Source organism: Eptatretus burgeri, chromosome 2 (assembly GCF_056783735.1).
Source record: "Eptatretus burgeri isolate ZD-2024b chromosome 2, Ebu_testis_v1, whole genome shotgun sequence".
NCBI lineage: Eukaryota > Metazoa > Chordata > Myxini > Myxiniformes > Myxinidae > Eptatretus > Eptatretus burgeri.
This window is the reverse complement of record NC_140962.1, coordinates 139,716,826-139,736,084: the sequence shown is the minus strand read 5'-3', so window position 1 is coordinate 139,736,084 and position 19,259 is coordinate 139,716,826. Positions and strand designations below refer to the sequence as shown.

Below are 19,259 nucleotides of genomic sequence, written 5' to 3'. Positions count from 1 at the left end.
GGTGATTGTGTGCACGTGTGCGGAGTGCTGTTGGTGGGGGCCTCTTCTTGTGGTGTTGTGTGGTTGATGTTGTGTACTTTCCCCAAGCCCATGCCCCCTTCCTCGAGGGGAAGAAAAATAAAAAATACAAAAACTACAAAAACTTAAAATGAATAGATTTAAATAATAACAAGAAATAAATAAAGAATAAATACAAAAATAAAAATTTGCATTTTCTTCTTTGGATCTTGTATTGATAAATTAATATGGTGTTCGTGCAGGCACGATGGGCCAAATGACCTTCACCTGTCTGATTTCCTTGAATGAACCCCAAAGAGTCATTTCCACAACAACGTTGTTTTCTGAATCACAGAATTTTCCACTTTTTTCCACTCGATTTTCACTCCACTGTTAATTTTCTTTTAGAGGTCTGTGGCCTCTCCATTTTCTACCGGTCCCTATTGTGGCCTTATTATTTCATCAAAGAACCTGAAATTGGGTAAGACAGTTGCTCATACCTTCATGCATGCTTCCCATGTGCCAAACTATCCATTGGGATCATACTCTACACAGAGTGACAGTGCTGCCGAAGCAGTCTCCTGGGCTGTTGGGCACAATCCTGGATAGGTCGCCACTCCAACGCAGGATACTCGAATGGCTCAATCATCCCAGCAAGCTGATACTCATTTTGCCGACCTCAGAAGGATGACAGGCTGAGTCAACCCCACCCGGTATAAATTCAATGGAAAAGCAGAATTTGATCTTTGGATCCTAATATCCCAAGCTGCCAACCTAACCATTAAGCAAACATCAGGCACCCTGAATTATGATATTTCAACATACCAACACTATTATTCCTAACTGAAGTGAAATTCAACTATTTCCCAGAATCTTGACCACGACAACTCCAAGCCAAATGGTCACACTGGCTTAAAAAAACCACATTTTCAATGAATACAAACCGCTTTGGATGTACACATACCAAATTAAGTGATTCCATGCCATGTAAACAGGTTAAAATAAGAATTGGAAAAGTACTCTTTTGAAATGATATTTTGACACGTACAGCGCCTTCAGAAAGTATTCACACCCCTCGACTTTTCACATTTTGTTGTGTTGCAGCCTGAATTTAAGTTGATTTAATTGAGATTTTTTTTGTCACTGATCAACACGAAATACCCCATCATGTCAAAGTGGAATTCTTTTTTTTCAGAAATTTTTGCAAATTCAACAAAATTGAAAGCTGATATGTCTTGAGTCAATAAGTATTCAACCCCTTTGCGATGGCACCACAAATTGAGCTCAAATTGGACATTATTTAACTCAACAACACAACAACACAACAACACAACAAAACAACTTAGTCAGAGTCCACCTGTGGCCAATTCAATTGATTGGACATGATTTAGAAAGATACACCCCTTTCTGCGCAAGGTCCCACTGTTGAAAGTGCATGTCAGAGCAAAACCTCCACCATAAAGTCCAAGGAACTGTCTGTTGAATTCCGAGATAGAATTGTGAGGAGGCATCGATCAGGGGTGAGGGTGTAAAACAATTTCTAGAGTGTTGAAAGTTCCCAAGAGGACAGTGAGCTCCATCATGAGGAAATGGAAAGAATATGGCACTACCCAGACTCTTCCTAGAGCTAGCAATCTGACAAAACTAAGCAATTGGGTGACGGTGACGAAGTACCGAATTACGATTCTGACATCGCAACGGAGTTCCTTGGCTAAGATGGGAGAAACTGCCAGAAGGACAACAGTCCCTGGAGCACTTCACAAATCTAGGCTTCATGGGAGAGTGGCCAGACTGAAGCCACTCCTGAGAAAAGGACACATGACAGCATGCCTGGAGTTTGCAAAAAGGCACGTGAAAGTCTCTGAAAGAATAAGGCAAAATATTCTGTGTTCTGCTGTAATGAATGTTGAACTTTTTGGCCTGAATGCAAACTGCTCCATCTGATGAAAACTGAGCACAGCTCATTAATCATTTAACACCATCCCCACCGTGAAGGAGGAAACAATTAATGGAGGTAAATACAGTCAAATGTCTTTGTTGATGACTCCACCCTCTGCCGTACCATCTGTCATCCCTCAGATCAGCAAGCAGCAGCTTCTTCACTCGCTGTAGATCTGGATAACATCACAAGCTGGTCTAACTCTTGAAACATGTCTTTCAATCCTGACAAATGTCACACTCATGATGTCTCGCCAATGGGACTGTCTGGAACCACCCCCCTCCCCCCCGTCCAACACTGACACTCCCCATCCTTGAGAAAATCTTGAGCAAACCTTGAGCAAATCTGCAAGGAACAATGGGAGAAAATCCCCAAATCCAGATGTGCTAAGCTGATACAGACATTCAAGAAGACTTGAAGCTGTATTCACTGCCAAAGTTGCTTCGACAAAGTCTTGACTCAGGGGTTGAATACTTATTGATCCAAGACATTTCAGATTTTCATTTTTCGTTAATTTCGAAAAAATTCTGAAAACATGTATTCACTTTGTCATGATGTGGTATTTTTGTGTAGATTGGGGACAAATCTTTTTTAGACAATCTATTTTAACTTCAGGCTGTAACACAACGACATGTGACAAAAGTCAAGGGGTGTGAATACATTCTGTCGGCACTGTAAATGATCAAATTGGTCAAATTCAATAGATGTTCAAGAAATGGAATTCAATTGACTTGAGCTCCATCAGTTGACCAACTGATGTGGTGACACCAATTGATGTGGTGACACCTCCTATGCAATGCACAGGGGGAATGTCGGCTCGAAAACGGAAGGGTCCCACTGGACATCAAATAGCATGTATTTAATGCCATTATGACAATGTAAGTGGTTCAGGTACCAGAATTTCAATGCCTCCACTGACGCAGCAGCTGGAGGCATTAAGTTTTCAGGTTGTTCATCTGGCTGTCTGTCCGTCCTTCCATCCATCTGGTTGGGGTCAAAAGGTCAAATGTCAGAGGTCATGTGAGATAAAAATTATGCTACCATGCTAATTTGTGAACCATTGATTGGATTTTGACAAAACTTGGTGTAAGTATACAGTATGATGCAAAGTTGAACTGATTAGATGGGGACATCAAAAGGTCAAAGGTCAAAAGTGAGAGGTTTTCGTTACTGTGATAATTATAGAACAGCGGATGGGATACATGTCAAACTTGCTGCAAGTATGTAGAATGATGGATACATAAACTGATAAGATTGTTGCGTGAAGAGGTCAAAGGTCATGTCAGGTAAAAATGTGATCGTGAAGAACTCATGAAGGGATTCAAACTCAAACGTTGTACAAGCATATGTATAATAATGTAATTATGTGGTCTGAGGCATATCTGTCGATATCGTGACATCAGAGTGCTGTTCGTGTTCACTTTTGTTTTGGTCTGAAAGTTGACTATTTCTCACTGCCCTAATTCCCCCACACCCTCGGCAATACCTCTTGCTCCAGCTTCCCCTCCACTCCCACCTGATGGACCTGACGGCATCAGCTCACGTTTCCTAAAAACCTCCTCTGCTGCTCTTGCACTGCCTTTCTCAGCCCTTTTCACCCTCTCATTTACCCTCGGTCATCCTCTTTCTCCTTGCAAATCAGCCAACATCATATCATTGCATCAAAAACGGATCCCTTTGACTGCAGACCAATTAGCTTGCTTCCAGTCATCAGCAAGGTCATGGAATCAATCATCGCAGTTGACATAAAATCATTCGTTTTCTCCAACAGCCTCATCTCAGATCATCAATTTGAAGTCAGACCAGGTCAATCTACCTTGCACATTCTGCTTCAACTCATCCAAGAGTTCAACCCATCCAAGGAACTGTGTCCAAAACATCAACAATTTTTAAAAGTTAATTCCATTATTTGAATGTTTCTCTTGGTTTTTATTTTGTGGAGAAATGAACTGCATTCTTGGAATTTTCTCTAAAATCCTGAATTAAAGATTCCCATTGAGATGGACTGAGTTGAGTGAATTTTTTTCTGTGGTCTCTCTTTCAAAGTGTGATTAAAATGCTCATTCACAACTGCCTTTCCTTCATTAAAGATTCTGTATAATGTAATGCCATCATCTTAAAGAGAATTCATCAATGTTTTGTTGTGTCACTGTTTTCCCTCATCAGTCCGTAACTTCTTTGGTTTTCTTCGACTATTCCGAAATATACCACTGAAGGCTAACATCAGAGTCTTACCTCTTTTGTTTTTGAAAGGAACAACCCCTGCATATCTCCTCCTCAAATCTGATGCAGTTAAACCATATTTGTATCCTTTATCATTATTGAGTTCAATTCAGTCAGCAGACCCTGTGTAATAAATCCCTTTAGAATAAACTTTCCTTCTTTTAACTTTGTTCCCGGACCACAGAAAGAATATCCTGGAAGGTTTACTTCTCCTGAAATTCCAGTTTTTGTAAATTTGCTCCCCAACAAAATTTTTTTTGTATCTCCTCCATGTTTATGAATGAATTTACTCTTTAATGCCACTCACCAAACATATCCTCTTTTGTGTAAGCCTTTCATTTTTACTTTTCACATGTGAGATATTTTTGTTGTCAGTTTTCTATGAACACTTGAGAACATAAATTACCATCACTGTATTTATTTCTGAGAAAACTTCCGATCGAGTGTGAAACCTCTTTGGCTTCCATTCATATGCATTTGCATCTTAATTAAAAAATCTAAAGTGTCCCAAGAAATTCCTTCATTCTCTCCATTTATTTTGGAAAAAAATTTGCAAAGCTTCAACCAAAGTCAAAAACACCAACATCGTCAATAACATTATCTTTTCCTTCTTCCTCTTCGGTTTCTCGTTTAAATCTCCTCCACGACATTGAAGGCATTATTCTTGACATTAATATTTTCAATAGACTTGTGAATTCTTTCTTTTCCTGTGCATTGAGTGTTTATTTTCTGTAATACTTCTGTTCTTTTTCTAATCTCACTGGTTTCCATATTTTTATATTTATTCATACTCCCTTTCCTTTGTTCTCGCTCTCCACCCTGTCAAATATCAAAGTGGTATAATGTTTCTATCAATATTTTAAAAATATTTGAATAAATGATGTTCTGCCAGTGCTGTGTGCGTTGTGTGTGCTATTTAATGAACAGTCCTTTTACATGTAGTACATATGTGTAGTACATGTATATACAATGTACATACATATCATCTGCTATTAGGATACCATGAACACAATACTTTGAAATTTGAATTTGTTATTCTTTGTTTCTCATTTGTAAATAGCAAGAGCTTAACTAATCTGGCTGGGGCTAAAAATAGAACTCAGGAATAGTGGCTGATCTGCTGATGTCAGCAGTGTATATAGTTACATTCAAGTGAGGACATTTGTTGGGTTCCTTTGGTCCATGTGATGAAAGTTATTGATGCTCCGCGAATGTCAACTAGGAGGCAGTACAAGCTCGCACCTGACTTGGAAAACCAGATCAAGGACCTATTCAAATCATTTACGTGAAATGTTTTATTACATTGTTATTACAGTATGTGATATATTTTTGTATTATTAATTTGAATCATAGAACTAATCATTCATGATTACCATGGTGCCCACACCATGCGCACACTTCATGTATTCACGACTGTGTTAACAACAGTTTTTTAAAAAAAATAGAAAATATATATGTATTTTAAAATATACCACTTTGATATTTGACCCTTTTGTAAACTTGAATATGCTCTTTCCAATGGTGAACAATTTGAAGTGGTATACCTTGTCATATATTTGCATTCCTCACCTGAATTTCGGGGAAAAATGAAAATTTTCAATTTTTGAGGGATCATGACTGTCTTATATATATGACTGATTAAGAAAAGTAAACATGTATTTGAATACTACTACCATACAGTTATTACATGAAAAAATTTCAAGCTTCTGGGATAGTTCAATAAAAATATATGGGGTCTCAAAGTTGGGACTTTATACAAAACCAACATTTTTTTTTCTGGATTTCAACTGATCAGGTCATAAAATTTAATAGAGTTATCCTCAGTTTTATGTTTGTTTCTTACAGAGCAGTTATAGAAGAATAATCTCTGAAAATTTCAAGGCTCTAGCATTAATATTTAAAAAGTTGTGGGAGTTTAAAAGTAGCCGTTCATTTTGTGATGCTCTCAACGACCAAAAAATAGGGCCACAACCACATTTTCAACCCTCAATATCTCGGAGTTGACCGCATCAATGGACCTAAAATTTTATGCAGCTTCATTTTGATACCTGAGAACTATTTTATGAAAGTTTAAAGTAAATCTGAGGGGGTCAACTGGGAACATTTTCTTAAATTTGGTGATTTCAGATGGAATGACTCTATAATCCAATGACTGTCTGGATTCTTTGTTTCATCTGGGTGATGCATATATCTTAACGAATTTTTTTCGTTATTTATTTTTTAATTATTATTATTATTTTTAGTATGATGAAGTTTTGTGGTGGGCAAGTCTATATAGTTTGAGAAACTCACCAAAACTGGATAACCTTGTGTTTACATGTGACTTCACTTGCTATTGCATTTATCTAATTTCGTCTGAATTCTGAAAATGTTTTCTTCCATTTATGGGTTATGAAAACGAGCTGTTTTATATACAAACAAGAACGGCAATATTCGAGATCGCGATGTCAACCGATATGCCTCCTCCCACATTCAGCCTGAATTTAAAATGGGTTGTTTTAAAAAAAATTGTCACCGATCTACACAAAATACCCCATCATGACAAAGTGAAAACATGTTTTTCGAAATTTTTACAAATATATTATAAATGAAAATCTGAAATGTCTTGTGTTAATTTTTACACTTTTCAACATGGTGTTGCATGGACTCAGGACTATGAAGCTGAAACATAATATATGAATGTAGTTACATGACTTCTTCATAATTAATTTGCTTCTCTGATGGGGCCCTGCCAAACCAGTGGACAATTGCATGCTTTTCATAAGCCTGAATTTGACAATTGTTTCCTGATTTCTCCATAAATATAAGAGCCATAATCATCGATGGATGCTTTGTGAGAGTGCAAGCAAGGACTCATAAATATGCTAAAATTCCAGACATCTATGACTCAAAATAAAAATTATTTGGGTATTGTTTTTTTAAGGACATGATATAGAAATGTTGGTCCTAACATCCCAGCTATTTCTTTTATTCTAAGTCGTACAAGTTGATTCAATCATTTTATTCTCAGCACTGTCCCCTTGACACCATGGAGTCATTTAATTTTATATTCCATGCTGACAAGAAATTGCATGTGTTTCACATGACTTAAAATGACACATTTTCCCCTGATTTCTTCAAACGTATAGCAGCCACAAGCATCGATGAATATTTTGACACCATCTGGCTAAGCTGTTCATTATGTTAAAATTTTGGAAGGCTGTTACTTAAAATAAACATTGTGACTAGCAAATGTTATTATGTGTATAGGCCATTGTGTTTTTTCCCTTATTTTAAAGATGGTGTTGAATCAACATCGACGACACGAAGCTTGAAATATTAAAATCAAGAAATTAAAATAAATAAGACCAACACATTATCCTGGTAATTCATTCAATGACATGACACAGGCTTCCATGTTGAAAATGGATTGTAATTAAAAACACACACTCAATATATTTTGGAAAAACAAACGATTATAATTTTAGAAAAAAAAAATGATTCTTCACCATCTTAAAACTAAGTTTACAAATTATTATTTTCAACAATACTAATGTTTGGAAATTTTTTAAATGCAAAAACTGTTTTTTTAGTGACCTAAACTGACAACTTACATTGTCGAAGGTTATTCACTGTTGGTTGCAGAGCTCTGCAAAATGCTGATCGCTCCTCAGCACTTCTTTGACCTAAAAATATGAAGAGAAAGAACAAGCACATTATTTTAGATTTAGATTTTTTTTTCCTGGGTAAATGCACAATGTCCAACGTATGTCTCATGATGGTATATGTCAGCATGTCATTTATTTCAATTTGTTAATGTGACAGATCCAAATCAAGCTGTTTGGGTTTGGGTAAGCCCAGTTAAAAAAAAATTGACACCCGCATGATTTTTTAAGAGTTACAATAATTGTGAGTGAAGTCAGGTCAACTCCAGCTGAGCTGTTCTCAAACAATGGGTGAATGGCAAACCACTGTTTTTAATACATTTAACAGTCATCAACTTGAGTTAAGATCCTGTTTAAATTTTTTGTATAATGCTTTTATTACCCTCGCTGCACACAATTTGCAGAGCTGTATATCCCTGCTGAATAACTGCCATTTAAGAAGCATCATCTCGGGAGGGCATTCCAGATGATGTTTTTCCCCTTTTTTGAGGAGAAAACAACGCACGGTAATGGGAAAAGAAAAATGACAGTAAATCGAAGTGCAATGTGTATAAAACATTATATATAAATGCAACATATTAAAAGTACTTACCATAACTTCCATTGCTGGTGCAGGTGCAGGGTGTTCCTCTGAAAGCGAGACATGGAAAGTGTCATGCATGGGTCAAACTGCAGAACTTTTGGAAAAAAAAAAGTAATGAGCAAAATGATTTCTTACTGTGGGGGCTGGGGGCATTTTCCACCAGAAAATTTTGAAAAAATGATGTCAAAATATGCATTTTGTAGGTGATCCTGTCCAAACTACAACAACAAAAAAATCTCATGAAAATGAATGATATTTGGGGAATAATTATTTTATTTCACCTAAACATCCATTCCTGGGAAGATTATTTTCGGTGAGTACAGCATTTTGTCAAAAAAGAAATGATTACTGAATACCACATACCTTTACAGGACTTTTAATACAAGTGTTTAAAGGGGGCAGTCTTACTATTCATATACTGGAGCGGTTTACTGGAATCGCCCTTGCTCGTGGAGTATAACCAGAGCATTCACTACCCCATTAAACTCACGGTCATGTAATGGAGCGGTTTACAGGAATCATCCTCGCCCCAGTGTAAACCAGAGCATTCACTACCCATCTATCCCTTTATGTTTTCTGCATATTTCATCATTTGGCAAATACTGGACTCAACGCTATAATGTCTGCCCAAAAGACCTCACCTGGCACCCCCTGTTGTGCACTCATGACCATTTTGAATCGATTATATTTCCTGTACTAATTGGGTTTTCATTATATCGGATTGTACGTGTACATTTATTTTATTTCTATACACGTTTTCATGTTTCAGTGAATCTTTTGTCTGCGATTCTCCATTTTCGTCATCCTCCGCCTTCTTATAATAATCTGTTGTTCTGTCAAAACACATTTGGTGTGGAGATTGAGCACATGAGAAACCATTTTTGGCATGGCTTTAATGGCAAATCCCCAGTGAAGGTTAAAATTGGTAATGTTCTCGAAAAAGAGACTAACAGCATTAACAATTCTATCTACCCCCTCCAGCAGGGGTCAGTGAACACATATCATCCCACATGCAGTTGCAAGTCATAATAACCAAATGAATTTTAAAATATTGATTTTATTTGCATTTATAACACTCTATATAATCCCTGTGCCTGCCACACTTTTCTCATCCTTTCTCCTCCCCCAGTGAAACTGAGTCGAGAGTCTGACGGATTTATTTAATGTGGTGGTGGTTGTACAGCAAAGGCACGATGAGTCAAATGGCCTCCTCCTGGGGCAAAGTTTCTTGTTAAGATTTCCTGGTCTCGTATCCATGTGGTCACAAACTTCACCGCGACCAGCAGACAGGGCCGGCACCAAACTATTTTGTGCCCGAGGCAAGGCCAGCTCCTTGCATCCCCCCAAAAAATTGCCAACTTCGATTTTTCAAAACAGATGTTTTGTAGAAAAAAAATAAAAAGCACAAAACTCGAAACTGCTAAATTTATTTTACCACAATATTTTGCTTCCAGTCAAACAGAGAAACAAACAAAAATCAGACAAACGGAGTTTTTAAAAATCTCATTAAAGTTTCAATTTCAGACACATCAAACTCTCATTTTGCATGCCTTTTCCTTTTTCAAATTTTGTCACCAAGCTGAGAATGAAAGAATAGAATAGATAAAGAAAGAAGAATAGATAGATAAATAAAGAAACAGTATTGTTAGTGTTGAAAACAATAAACTAGTTATGGACTTACAATGAACTCTAAACTATGATGAACAATGAAATATTATATTTTCCTTTTATTGTGTGTTTTCTTAAAACAATAATTTGCATAAAACTGTGACCCTTAAGGGTCAGTAATGCGCCCCTCTGAGGTCTGCGCCCTAGGCGGCTGCCTAGTTGACCTTATAGTAGAAATTACAATTTCCATATTTTTACCTGGGCAATGTTGAGGTTAAAGCACCCTTCGCCTGGGTAAATTTGTCCTTCTCTTCTCCCCTTCACCCCTCACCCAATAGCAAGCCCTCAGTCAATATTCACTTTTACTGTTCAAATACCATTGCATCGGTAAATTAATCCCCACTATTACAAACCAAGGCAGCATGTAGTTTTGCCTGCCTAGGGGGGAGCGAGGGGGGGCAGGAGAGCTCCGTGGACTGAGAAGGGGGCAAGAGAGCTGGTGGGGAGTGTGGTGAATGGTTCAAAACAGTGAGTTGAGGTGATGCCGGTTTGGGTTGAAATCAAACGAGAAAGCATCTGCCCGTCCCGTCCCCACAAAGCCTGTCTGCATCGGCTATGGGGAAATATAAAATTAGGTGGTGTAACAAGTGAGATTGTTAATGGGATATCCAACACAGCCTTATTAGATGCTGAATTGCAAATGATATACAACAAAACCAAGAGGAAGATCAAAATACAAAAGGGAAAGCCATTTGTATTGACACGTCTTCTTCAGACGAAGTCAGGGATGGACGCACATGGAAATTGAAACGGAGCTCCAATCAACCAATCAATTAATTAGTCTATGTGATTGACTACAAAGTGTTACTTATTCATGCTTTTCTTCCCACACAACGCCAGGTAAATCTACTAGTTACCTATAATCGTGGCATGTTTTTCTGACACTGAAAATATGGACACCTCCACATGAGTCGTTACAAAAATACGGATTTTCGCACACAAAAGGAAGTTTCACCCATGGCCATGTCATCATATTGAAATACGCAATTTGGTGTGTGTGTCTGACCGCAATACAACTCATTCTGTCTATTACTTATACAATCTCAAAAAAATTGACAGGAGCACCGAGGATCAAACGATGGATGTTTTCCATCTTGGGTGAAATTCCTGGAAATAGAAATCACCACACACACAAACAACAGTATACTTTAGGTTTCACCAGCATTTCCTTTAAATATCCTTTACATCCATTAAAATAAATATCCTTAAATATCCATTCCTTTACAGTTGGCGAACGAGGATCTTCGAATCGGCGTGTGTAAGGGCGGCAAATGACCCGTGCGGTTCCAAGCTACGGAGCCAAAGGTCTCGCCAGCGCGAACATGGCAAAGAGTCGGTGCATGGCAAACGTACGCGTGCCCGCCTTCGTCGGAATCGACTTCGGCCACGTCGAGTGGGCAACGTTCGTTCGTTTGGTTCATTTTCTTGTTCGTTTTGTCGAGGATACACGTTTCGGCTCGAACGCGGCGTTGGACGTCGCGCAAGCTCTGGAGAATGTCCGAGGTCTCGATGGTCGGGGCACAGCAGATGGTCTAGGGGTCATCCCGATGGGCCAGGCACGCACGGCCATGCGCACGGTCTGCGGCGCGGGTCGTGGGCGAGCGTGGCAATGCAATCACTCGGACGGCGGTCTGGGCTCTCGAGGTCGTCTACGGTGTGTGGGCCGAGGGTCATCGCCCATTGTTGCGGTCATAGATGGCGGTGTGCGAGGCGATCCTTCCGTCCCGCGTCGAAACCTGCTTGCAATTGATCCGGAAATGACAAGATCAGTGGCAGGGGGGGGGGGGGGGAAGTGAGCGAGGCACGGATCGGGTGTCGAATTGAGTCCACTCGTGCTGGCCGCGCATCGCATTCGGCTGTGCCGTGCAAATTCACGGCAGAGGAGCGTCCGGCATGGTTCAGAGATCGTTTTATTTCTGGTCTGCGAGCAGCCATCCTACGGTTGACCGACATCCCATTCGACTTGGCGGTCGCGATTGCTTCATCTGTCGAGCAGACACTCACACTCACTCGCGCGCCTGGCGGTGCGGGACGAGGGCGTGCACCGCAGCACGGTCGCACCGGGAGCGAAGGGGCACCGCAGCACGATCGCACCGGGAGCGAAGGGGCACCTGGAGATCAGCCTGCAGCCGGGGCATGATGATGCCGGCGAGCCGGAGCAGGAGCCGGGCTCGGCGAGCCGGACCCTTTTGGGTCGGAACGGGTTCCGGTTCGTGCCTCCAGATGTGCCAGTGCTCTCTTCGAGACCTTCGTTGAGTACCGAGGGCGAGGCTCTGGCGGCGGGGGCCGCGTCGATGCAGCGGGAGCCACCGTTCGTTGCTGCCTGCGGCGATGATGTGCGCTCCAGGAGCGGCGAGAGCCATATCAGCTCTCGCGATGAGTTCCCGCGCTTCGGCAGGGTTCGTGAGGCAATGCGCATCGGTGTGGTTCAGGCAGCTTCAACAGGTGGCGGTGGGCCCGTGGCGTTAAAGGGAGTCGCGAGTCGCAACATCAAGTCGACAACCAAGAAGCGGACTCGTGATGTGGGTTGTGGGTTGTTGTTCAGGGCATATGTGTTTTTCCTTGCTCTAGTGATGCAGTTTAACGTTGTTGAAATAAATGCCAGCAGTTCTCATGTGAAAGTGGATTTGGCGGGGATCAGTCAATGGAGTTGGTGTTATGATCAATGTGATGTGGGGGCGAATAAAGAAGGTTTGTTGGCCTCCAGTTGCTCCAGGCCGCAGGTAATTGCTTTGTCATGTGCTGGGATTTTATCAAAAAAGCGCGCTGTACGGAAAAATGAATTTGCGATGCTTCGAATATTATTCGTAATGATTTATAACGAGCCTATGGTTGCAGTGTGGTTTAAGTGGAGTTGCTCCCGTCTAGCGAGACCCGTGTGGGTCTCGGAGATCGACTCGGAACCAAGACTGGTGCCCTGGTCGGCGTTACCCCCACCTCTGATTGCGAGTGCAACTCTCTGTGTTCGCTCAAGGCCGTTGGGACGGGCGTTGGCGTCTCAACTGATTGTGGTGCGTGAGTTGTTTTGGCGCATTAAATGCATGCAGCCAGCGGCGCTGTTCAGTGCCCCCGGCCAAGGTCTAAGGCTGGCGCCACGACTTCCAGATAGCGGGCTGCTGGCCTCGGGATGTTTATCTGCGTCGGGTCTGCCTGGGGGGAGTGGGCCGGAGGCGTTTGATGGGGCCGGAGGAGGTTGGCTCGAAAGGTCGTTATGACCTTGGCGAGGGTCATGTCAGCATGGGCCGCCTGGGGGCGTTTTTGCTGCGTAATGCTGCTGTGCTTCTCATTTTGCTGCTTCATATCGGTAACGCGGTCAGACCTGACCTTTGCTGCTCCACTCGCTCGCATCGACACATTATATGATGTGGTGTGCTATTATACTTTGCTATTTTCATTTTATTTCCATGATTATTATACGAAGTCCTTCATGTTCTGCATGCTTCTTATAATGGTAATCATTTAATAATCATAGTTTTAGGGGGGAGGAGTGTGGTGGAGTCTGCGGGCCTATGGGGAAGGGCATGGTGATGATGCATGGTGGGCGTGATGATGAGAGGGGTGGCCGTGGGGGTCGGCAAGGGATAGGAGGTGTGCACGCCGCCTGAGGCGTCGTAGTAATGCTGGAGTCGCCCGGCTCGTGAGTGTACCGAGTACGGAATAAAGGGGAGCCGCGGGCACAGTACGCCCGCGCTCGCACTCGTGCAACACAGCCCGGCTCGACTGTTCCTCCGCTTCGTGTCTGCCTGCTAAGCATCTCCCATTTCAGTACAGTACAGCTATCACCCTTTTGCTTCCGTTTTTTTTTTGCTTCTGGTTTTTTTTTGTTTCCGGTTTTTGCCATGGGGAATGATGCATGCCGGGAGATAAAGGCATCGTCGGAGACATGAAAGACCCAAATAATATCACACATGGTGTATATTTCGTCCACTGATTTTAATAAAGATATCTCCCGCATCATCAAAAAATTATTTTTAATCGTGATTTACGTTATTTGATCGCTGATCCCGAATCCAGGCCGAAGAAACCGGAAATTGTGTATACAGTTGTGAACAAGTGATAGGAAAAGTCAGAAGCGAATGTAAGAAGAATTCTACGTTCGCTTCTGGTATTTATTTTTTCAGATGAGATCCTGTTCTAGGCGGTGTAGTTGTTGTTGTGAAGGTAATTTTGAGGTAATATTTATTTTTTTTAGATGAGATCCTGTTCTAGGCGGTGTAGTTGTTGTTGTGAAGGTAATGTTGAGGTAAAATGTTGAGGAAATTTTTTTTTTCAGATGAGATCCTGTTCTAGGCAGTGGAGTTGTTGTTGTGAAGGTAATTTTGAGGTAATATATATATATATATTTTTTAGATGAGATCCTGTTCTGGGCGGTGTAGTTGTCGTTGTGAAGGTAATGTTGAGGTAAAATGTTGAGGAATTTTTTTTTTTCAGATGATATCCTGTTCTAGGCGGTGTAGTTGTTGTTGTGAAGGTAATGTTGAGGTATAATGTTGAGGTAATATATTTTTTTTTTCGATGAGATCCTGTTCTCGGTGGTGTAGTTGTTGTTGTGAAGGTAATGTTGAGGTATAATGTTGAGGTAATATATTAATTTTTTAGATGAGATCCAGTTCGAGGCGGTGTAGTTGTTGTTGTGAAGGTAATGTTGAGGATGTTTTTTTTTTAGATGAGATCCTGTTCGAGGCGGTGTCGTTGTTGTTGTGAAGTTAATGTTGAAGATGTTTTTTTTTTTAGATGAGATCTTGTTCTAGGCGGTGTAGTCGTTGTGAAGGTAATGTTGAGGTAATATTAATTTTTTTTAGATGAGATCCTGTTCGAGGCGGTGTAGTTGTTGTGAAGGTAATGTTGAGGTATAATGTTGAGGTAATATATTATTTTTTTAGATGTGATCCTGTTCGAGGCGGTGTAGTTGTTGTTGTGAAGGTAATGTTGAGGTATAATGTTGAGGTAATATTAATTTTTTTAGATGAGATCCTGTTCGAGGCGGTGTAGTTGTTGTTGTGAAGGTAATGTTGAGGATGTTTTTTTTTTAGATGAGATCTTGTTCGAGGCGGTGTAGTTGTCGTTGTGATGGTAATGTTGAGGATGTTTTATATTCAGAGGTGATCCTGTTCCAGGCGGTGTAGTTGTTGTTGTGAAGGTAATGTTGAGGTATAATGTTGAGGTAATATTAATTTTTTTTAGATGAGATCCTGTTCGAGGCGGTGTAGTTGTTGTTGTGAAGGTAATGTTGAGGATGTTTTTTTTTTTATATTAGATCCTGTTCGAGGCGGTGTAGTATTTGTTGTGAAGGTAATGTTAAGGTAATATTTATTTTTTCAAAGCAAAAAGACTTTAATTTGATATATGTAAGAAGAATTCTATGTTCGCTTCTCGGCTTTGCCTATTCCATATTTAATACAGCTGACCAACATGATCCGGATCCAGTGAAACCGAACTCCATTGCATGTTTTTTTTATCATGTTACTGCTATGTCCTGCTCTTCTTGTCCTACTTGTGCGGTGAGAACAAGCTTATAAAAATGAGTTCACTCAAAAAAAGGATGCAGCCAGCGCACATTGATAAATGTCAGACGTTGAAATCACTTGCTATATATAATTCAGGGACTTGTGTTTGTTTTTTTCATCTGTGCTGGTGATTTTCGGGGGTGAGACGTAAATTCTCTGTAAATGTGTGTCGTGCAGCGCCACCTCCGGGTGTGGGGAGGGGATTACAAGTCCCCACCATTTACAGTCCGTACAGTATTCCTGTCCGCACGTTTTCCAGTACAGTGAGATGATTTGAATAATTGTAGACAGTACTGTAGTAGGTACGTTTTTCCTTCATGCACGTAACCCTGGTTATTATTATTATTATTATTTTTGCGTATGCAGAGCTGTCAGTTGCCTATACACCGCCCAAATAAAGGTGTGCATCAGAAGAACGTGTTCACGCTTGGAACAACATATCGTCCGTATGGGGGGGGGGGGTCCTCTGCTAGTTTCACAAAATTCGATCACCATGAATACAGAATCTTTTAACGTGGGGATTGGCTCAACTACCCCCACGGCACGGGGAGGTCAAGTTAAGGTGGAGTGCTCGATGTCGCTCTCCGGATCCACCGCGTTGGTCACGGGTGCGGCTCAAGGCCTGGGAGCAGCCTTGGTGGACGCGCTACTCCGTCGAGGTGCCAAGGTGCGTTCACTGAGCACGTCTCCGTACTGTTCGCCGTACAGTACAGTACAGTACAGTACCTGGTGTGTTGGTATCTCCGTATGCTGGTTTCGGAAGGGAGCACGGAGTTCTCCCAAGGCTCTAATTATATATCCACCTCCATTTGGGTAAAGGACCAACTGTAAAGTTTAGTTGTCCAAAAAGGTGTGTGTGTGTGTGTGTGTGTGTGTGTGTGTGTGTGTGTGTGTGTGTGTGTGTGTGTGTGTGTGTGTGTGTGTGTGTGTGTGTGTGTGTGTGTGTGTTTTGTAAAGTGTAAGCTGTAGATCATTCAATAACGAGAAGACTGTCAGTTCCAGATGAACACCATCAATTACCATTCGTTTATTGGCTCCCAAAACTGCACAAAAAGACCTTTGTAGGATGAGGGAGGTTCATCATCGCGAGTAGACGATGCAGTTTGAAAACATTGTCAGGTAGTCTGGCAGGGGCGATGAAACTGATTTATAAATGTTTGAAAAACTACCATGAAAAGGTGAGGTTTTATTCTGGTATTTAAAAAAAAAAAAAAAAAACTCTGGATCATTGATAATTAATTATTAACCTCCGCCATCGGAGGTTACTGTTTTCACCCCTTTCTGTCTGTTTGTTTGTTTGTTTGTATATTTGTGAACAGTATTACGGAAAAACTCCTCGACGGATTTCGACGAAACTTGGTGGGGGGATTAGGTATGGTCCAAGGATCATGCCATCAGATTTTGGACTTGGTCAAAAATCCAATATGGCCGCGATGGCGGCCATTTTGAAAAAATATTTGATTTTTTTTTTTTTTGCATTTCTACATGTTCTAAGTGATTTCCAACCCCCACCCAAAAACAATTGTTCGAGAAAAAAAAAATTGCAACTTTTTTCAACAAAATTTCGATTTTTTTTTTTTTTTGCATTTCTTCATGTTATAAGTGATTTCCAACAAAAAACATGCCAAAATTATAATTGCAGCTGATTTTGGAACTTCAGGTGGATATACCCACGTAAATCAATTTCTGTCTCAAGGAATCTAGTTATGACGAATGAATTGAGTATGTAAAAGGGAAAGTTGCAAACTATAACTGAGCACTGTTGACGTCGAATTTAATGAATAGGATATCAGGTTCACTTGAGTGACCTAGCAGTATTGGCGGCGGAGGTTTTTGCACTCTACCGAGTGCTCCCCCTCTTGTTCCAAATCTGTAATCGACAGTATCCACAACATTAATAATAACAAGGGTAAGGCTAAATGTTAATCAACTTATGATTTTTCTGCATTATACACAAACATTACACGTGACAAGCTCATAACCACATTGGACAGAGCGGGAGATAAAGCATTTGCAGTAGGTAATGTAACATATTGTTGTGGTTGACCAAATTCGCAAACCACCATTCAGGTCCCTTAGGTGAGATATCTCTGTAAGTACATGTGTAGTTAGGCCCAAACCCGTTGTCTAGAGGGAATAAATGTCATTCATGCGGGCTGCGACTCTTCAGGATAGCCGTTTTTCTTTTACTATCTTTATTTTGGACCAGCCGCCATTATTACCACCACCAACCACGTCTCAACAGCCATCACAACAACAACCACCAACCACAACGCCGCTTCACAACAACAACCACCAACCACAACGCCGCTTCACCACAACCGCCACGACCTTTACCGTCACAACTCGCCACCATCGCATCACCGTCATCTCGCGCCACTCGTGGGCACCGATGCTGAACTCGTGCGGGGCGCGCACCGAGCAGCGTGTTCAAAAACATCACGGACTTTCCGCAGAAAAACGGATCAAAAACGACTCACGCCCACTTTTGTTCCGTCCAATCGGTGAGCGAGGGGCGATTTGGCCCCGCCTCCAGGGCGTTGGAGGGCGGTCGCTATATGCAAATTCATGGATCAAAAAGCATTCACGCCCACTTTTCCTCGGGCCAATGGGGAGCCAGCAAGAGAGGTGAAGGGTCGGAGGCAGAGGGTCAAGGGTGAAAGAGCGAAGCCACGGGGCTTATAAAAACGACTGCGTTCGTCAGACAAGGGAAGTAAGAGTTCAGTTGGAAGTTGGGAGAAAGAGTTCAGTTGGAAGTTGAGTTGAGAGTGTGCGGAGTTCAAAGGAGTCGTCGGTGGAGCTGGAAAGAAGTGGTACTAGTCGGAGTGAAGAGGACGGAGCTGTGGAGAGGTGACGGCGGCGAAGGCGGACGAGGGCGTGCTCGCGTCGGTGCCGGGAGCGGCACAGGGAGAGGCCAGCAACGCGACCGAGGTGGAGGAAAAGACGCTCGCCGTGGGACCCGAGACAGGGTTAAATCCTCCTTTCCCCGAGCATCAGCAACCCCCTCCTGTTTCCCCCCGCGCTGAGATAGTGCGACAAAAGGGGGCCCCTTTTCCCACCCCCTACCAGACACTGTCCGCGAGGCCCGCGGAGTTGAGGCACCACCTCCGCTCCGCGTCTCATCATCAGACGGGTAGGCCCGACACGGTCTCGGCCCCAGGCCCGCCTACCCCCCCTCATCCTGGAGGGTGGTTCTCTTTTCTTTTGCTTTGGGAATATGTGTTGTCGGCGCCGTCTGTGAAGTAAAATTGTATAAGTGTTGCCGTGTGCCCGGTAGTCGGATAGATCTGCATTGTTGCATTTGCTTTTTGTGTAATATTGCATTGCCTTCTTCTTTTACATGTGCTTTTGGTGGAATTGTATATGTGTGCTTTCCGTTCATCGCGAAATAAATGTGCTTATTGTTGAACTGTTTTCCCGCTTCGCTTCGTCATTTCTTTCATTGAATCCCCATCTTGCTTCACGTAAAGGGTTGGTTGTGGGCTAAGACGCCCGATAATTAATCGAACCGTCGAGGCCGACGAATAACACCGCTCTGTTATCCCGATAGTACGGAACGGGTCGCTTAAGTGGCCCGTATCCGAAGTCGACCTGCGGCGAGGTGCGATCGCCCGGTCTACCCTCCGTGTGGGTACTTGGGTAGGTCGAATTTGGCGAGCAACCCTATCCCACGCGGGGGCCGATTGGCACGATCACGG

The 19,259-nt window shown here is 42.0% G+C and overlaps 2 protein-coding genes across 7 annotated transcripts in view; both read left to right on the top strand.

Annotated features, from left to right (window-relative positions):
- LOC147033325 (5'-AMP-activated serine/threonine-protein kinase catalytic subunit alpha-like) overlaps positions 1 to 3,937 on the top strand; it is a 51,833-nt gene extending 47,896 nt beyond the window's left edge. For all 6 annotated transcript variants that reach the window (XM_085871543.1, XM_085871544.1, XM_085871540.1 and 3 more), the window contains one exon: positions 3,708 to 3,937. The gene's annotated coding sequence lies outside the window, so the exon portion shown is untranslated. The remainder of the gene's footprint in view (positions 1 to 3,707) is intronic.
- Positions 3,938 to 15,951: 12,014 nt separating this feature from the next.
- The window catches only part of LOC147033323 (15-hydroxyprostaglandin dehydrogenase [NAD(+)]-like), a 66,715-nt gene continuing 63,407 nt past the window's right edge, over positions 15,952 to 19,259 (top strand). Inside the window, exon 1 of the mRNA XM_085871538.1 lies at positions 15,952 to 16,228. Coding sequence (XP_085727664.1) covers positions 16,010 to 16,228 — 219 coding nt within the window. The 5' untranslated portion in view covers positions 15,952 to 16,009. The remainder of the gene's footprint in view (positions 16,229 to 19,259) is intronic.